This window comes from Caenorhabditis briggsae (genome assembly GCF_000004555.2).
Source record: "Caenorhabditis briggsae complete genome, chrI, whole genome shotgun sequence".
Taxonomy (NCBI): Eukaryota; Metazoa; Nematoda; class Chromadorea; order Rhabditida; family Rhabditidae; genus Caenorhabditis; species Caenorhabditis briggsae.
In genome coordinates this window covers 11,541,194-11,546,538 of record NC_013489.2, presented here as the reverse complement: position 1 = coordinate 11,546,538, position 5,345 = coordinate 11,541,194, and the positions used below count along the sequence as shown (strand labels likewise).

General features: G+C 35.9%; 1 protein-coding gene across 1 annotated transcript; it reads left to right on the top strand.

Moving 5' to 3' along the window:
- Positions 1-4,192: 4,192 nt before the first annotated feature.
- On the top strand, positions 4,193-5,071 carry CBG13599 (the record flags this gene model as incomplete). Its single annotated transcript, XM_045241283.1, has 2 exons — positions 4,193-4,441; positions 4,940-5,071. 2 exons carry the CDS (start codon positions 4,193-4,195, stop codon positions 5,069-5,071), a joined length of 381 nt encoding a protein of 126 aa, XP_045095207.1.
- Positions 5,072-5,345: the final 274 nt, after the last annotated feature.

The window sequence follows — 5,345 nt, the reverse complement described above, 5'->3', positions numbered from 1 at the left end:
GGGGGGGGGGGAGAAACGGATGAAAACGAAATCGGATACTGTCGGAAAGCACGCGGAATACCTCAAGTGGAGGGCTCAAAAGCGCTCCGCGCGGCGTTTTGAGCTTTTGAGCATCTCACCGGCTCCTCTGCGGGATATAGAGCCAAAAGACTGTATCGTTATGTGTGTGTGTGCAGATTTCCGGAAACTGAGCCATCCATTTTATTCATTTCATTTTCAATCTCAATCCCAAATTTGTTGTGTTCTGGCCAAAAGAATTCTGGTCGCTTAAGTTTTCGAATGCATTTCTTTCATTTTATTTTTCAAAACCCAGAAAAAAAAAATAATTGAATATTCAATATTTTTTCTGCCTCAATTTTCAGCTGCTTACACCTCCGAAACTTTCAAAACTTCCAGAAAAATTGAAAAAAGTTTTCTACTTCCCCTTTTACTTTTTTGGGATAAATGACGTCTTCTGAATTTTCTATATCATATTCAGCCTTTCCAAAAAAAAGAGAGAAGCACATTTTCATTACGTCAAACAACTTTTTTTCAGACGGGGGAGGCTAATGCTGAAAATAGTAGGACAGACAGGAATAGGAGGAGCATTTCTCTAGGGGGGCGGTCCCTAGAGAAATGAGAATTTTTTGTTTGTCATTAGGAGGAAAAGGAATAGTATTGTTTTTTGTTAGATGCCAATGCTAGATTTTTATTCGTATCTCTTCGATTTTTTTGCGGCCTATAAATTCAAATGTTTGCAGTTGGAAATTTGAATTTTTGGATTACTATACTTTTGTGTTCTACTTTTTTCCTTTGAGCCTATTTTTGCTCTTGGACGCTTAGACGCTCGGACCCGCGAACAAGCCTAAAATTATTCTGGTACAAAAAATCGGAGCTGTGGAAGAGAAAAACCGATGGCCGTGCCCGAAGGTCTTATAACAACAACAACAACAACTACCGTAGCCTAATAATTTTCCGATTTTTTGCACTTTTTCGAGTGAAAAGCTGTATTTTTTCATCGATTTTTCGCAATATTTTTAGACTTTCTTAGGTTTTCCAGCTATTTTTGAAGATTCTTTTTCGATTTTTCCGGTTTTTTGAATCTGAAATTTAATGAAACGGCGTTTGATTACCGTAGGTTACTGTAGAAAGTAATATTTCTCTTGTCCAAGGGTCCGTTTAAAAGCGCAAGAAAAACTACGGTATCTTTTTGAACTTTGGATTTTGGCATCAAACAATACTGTAGTTATGCTCTTGCGCCTTTAAATGTTTTTTTTAGAGAGACCCTCGCTCTCAACATACATTTTCATCCATATTCCAAAACTAATCAAACCACCTGGCCCACCAAATCGATACATATTTTTAATGAATTTTTTTGCTAATCCTAGTATATTTAGATTGATTAACGTTGTTGAAATGTCAAGTTTATATATCAAGTGATCCAGTATAAATCCACCCAGAAAGCCATAAAGTTATTTTTGTCAAGTTTCCACTATTCCAAGATTCTAGAAATGTCTGGTTTTTGATTTCTGAGGTTCTGTTAGTTCAAATACTGAAATTCTGATGAGGTTTTCAATTTGTTAAGCCATAAATTTTTGTCTGGTACTACCTCAATTCTTGTGATTCCATGCTTTAGAGAATTATGTTTTTTGCGTTCTAGGAGTCTGAAATTTTGAAAATGGCAGATTCCTAGCACAAATTCTGTAGTTCTGACGACGTTTTCAATTTGTTAGATCCCAAAAAGTTGGATTAGTCAGGACTAATCCTCCAAAACTACTACTACTACTACTAGTACGCTATACAACAACAAAAATAAAAGTTGGTCTCTAAAATTGTATAGTAGCAGGATTCGGAGTTTTCAGAATTTCAGTAGTTTTGAATTTCCGAATTTTTGGATTTCTAAATTTCTGAATTTCTGAATTTCTGATACTTTTTTCTCTACAGTAATCCTTCACATTTTTTCAAGTTTTTCAAAAAAGATTGCAGTTGTTTGTGTCATAAGACTTCCATTTTCTTAAAACCTTCCAAACATTCCTTGAAAGACTCCCAAGAGAGACTTCGAAATCACCTGAAGGGCATAGAACCTCTTCTATTCCTTATTTTGTCATTCTATTCTCATTTCCCTTTTCTGTTTATTACGTCTTCTTTTTCTAGACTTTTTCTAGACAAATTGATATTATTGTAACGGATCAATGAACACACGAGAAGGAGAAAGGGCGGAGCTTTATCTGGAAATTCGGGAGCCACGTCATTCTTGTTTTGTTTCGGTAGTAACAAAGTTGTACCCGAGTGGGTACCGAGATTAGAATAGCTTTTTTTGTGTTACGTATGAGATGTCTGACAACAAGAGAGTTTTGTTTTCAGGTTTGGATATGTTTGGGTTTTTTGGCTTTTTCTGAAAACGATATTCATTTTATTGATTCAATGTTTCAGACCCATACTGTATGGACCCTACATATGAAACCTGTTTCGCTGACATAAAAAAGAAAGTACCCTGTATTTTTCAGCCAAGAACATTTTAGAAACTTAGTGTGGAACATTCAATGACTTGCGATTCAAAAATGAGTGTTTATTACGTCTCGACCTCTAATTGAAGATCTATTTTATCTCAATTGATATAAAAGATATCGGAAAGTGGTCAACTGATAAAATGTTTTGAATATTATAAAAAACATTTTGTTAGTTTATCACTTTTCGATATCTTTTACAGAAAACTAGATAAATTGGCTCAAAGTTGAAAGTCAGCGAGGTCACTCTGTCATAGTGTTTATGTTATTTTGGAACCTTATTTTTTTCTATTCATGTCATTTTTCAATTTTTCAATTGAATTTTGTGATTTTCTTGTTTTTCAAACCGCAATACTAAATCCCTCATACTTGAAAACCCTAAACGTCGCCTGAAAATATGAAAAACCGTTTGTGCTCTTGAAGAAGCTCACCCAATGCTTATCCACCTCGAGCTCAATTATCCTGGCTCTTATAAGAGATATTAACAATTGGTCAACTGATAAATCGTTTATCATAGCATCACCAGTTTTTTATCAGTTAACAGACTCGAAATCTCTCGTAGGAAGCGAGATAATTGAGCTCAAAGTTCACGTATCGGGTGGGCTTCTGTTAGAACAAATGCAGAAAACTCTGGGGGATTAGAAATTCTGTATTAGGAAGCTGAGAATTTTTTTCAAATTTATAAAAACAAGATTTGGTAAGCAAAGTTTTTTTTGACCCAGAACCCCAAGATTGCCCTTTTTTGCACAGGTCAAACATCATTTTCTTTTTTGCCCTACCTCTATTTCTGACTAACACAAGGGACTCGAAAAATGACGTGATTTATGCACATTTTCTTCGTATTTCCAGATCCAATAACACTTTGACAATAGAAGAAGGAGTCCCTTTCTTGTTTCTCCCCCAAAGAATGGGATAGGAGACACCAAGCGGAAACAATTGATTTGAGAGTTCTTTCCACCTCGGGGTTTTCAGTTTTTTTGGTAGTAGTAGAGTGTAGGGACAGAAAATTCCATTTTTTGGCGTTTTCTGAGTTCAGTTTGCTTTTTTTGGAATTCTGAAATTCAAGATTCGGAGCTTTAGAAGTTCCACAGGATCTGTCTATTCTGAGATTCTGAGATTCTGAGGATTATGTTTCATGGTTCTGAAAGATCCAGAAGGTCTGATACTTTTATAGGAGTCAGAAGATCTCGAGAATGTCTCGGTCAGGATTTTCAGCGCTGGATAACTTTGACCGAATAATTTAGAATTCGAAAAATCTAAATTTCATTTTCAGAACTTTCAGATTTTGATTTTCAGAATAAGTCTCACCAAAAATTTTCCAAAAAACCTGGAAACTTTAAGAACCCTATCATCCATTGGCGTATATCCTTCTAGACCACTTCCGACTTTCTAAAAGATTGATTTCCGAATCTTACTCTTCCTACGTCACCCCAAGCTCTTCCAATTTACATATATAGTGTCCCTGAAAAAAAAGTCATCAATCCTTCTTGGTTTTTCTACTCCAGCGTTCTTCTTCCTGTCATCCCCTTCCTCTTCTTTTTTGTACCCCTTGTGCCCTATAATTTGTCACCTTCCCAATTTTGTTCTTCTTCTTCTTCTCCTTTCAATCCAATTTCCTTCTCATTTCTTCATATAGTAGCTTTACGATTCGTTTTGATCCTAAAAGAAAATTTTCAAAATTCAAATTTCCAGCCTTTTCAAAAAAAATGCAACGAGCCAATCTAATCCTAACGACAATTTTCGCCATTTTTTTCATCTTCCACACCACAGAAGCACGATTCGAACGAGTTGGATTCGTAAGGTTTGGCGGGAATTCAAACAATTGGATTCCGAAAAAAAAAGAAAATTTCAGTGACCCAGTGAAGCTACTTCTGCAGGACAGCTATTCTTCTCTGAAGAATCGAATGTACAGCCAGAAGTTAGACGGATGGAAGAAGCCAACCTCCTTCAGACAGGTAACGAGACATTTTAGATATTGGAAAGTAGGAAAAATGAGTTTAGAAGGGTCGAAAACCGATAGAAAGCGGAGTATTGAGCATGTGGCTCATTAGGGTCTTAAATACTGGGTATCAATCTCCCGCCGTAATTCCTCTAACAGAAGCTCACCCTATACGTGCACTTTGAGCTTAATTATCTCATTTCCTGTGATAGATATAAAAACGTAGACAACAAATAAAATATTAATATGAAGAGCATTTATCAGTTGACATATTTTTGATAGCTTTAATAGGAACTGAGATAACTAAGCTCAAAGTGAGCGCAGTTCAGTTGGCGCCGTTCGCTCTCGTCCGTCACCATCACACTTGCACGTTTTGAGCTCAATTATTTCGGTAGCTATCAGAGATATCAAAAATCTGTATACGGTGGGCTTCTATTAGAGTAAATAACCAATGCCGACTTCTTGTTGGTCTCTTTTTCAGAATTTTCGCTTTAAAAGGCCCCACTTTTTTAAGATCCGCAAACGAAAATACACGGCTTTCCCGCCTACATTCTACAGTAGTTTCGATATCGGGGCAATTCCATTCAACAGCCGTCGAAGTGTTCTTCTCCCATACAATGACTTGCTTTTCTCGGGAAGAAAATAGTCTGAAAACTTGAAGGAAACTGGAAAATGACGATGAAGAAGAAGTATTTTTCAAAACAAACTAAATAATTAATTCGGTGATAATTTTATTAACCTGTCGACTTTATAATAAACTGTTTATTAATTGAATTTGTACATATAATTACCGTAAAACCTCTAATAGAACGACACCCGGATCGTCCACTTTGAGCCTATATATCTCATTTTCTGTGAAAGATATCAAAAAGTGGTTAACTAGTAAAATGTTGCTGATATCCAGATAAACATTTTACTAG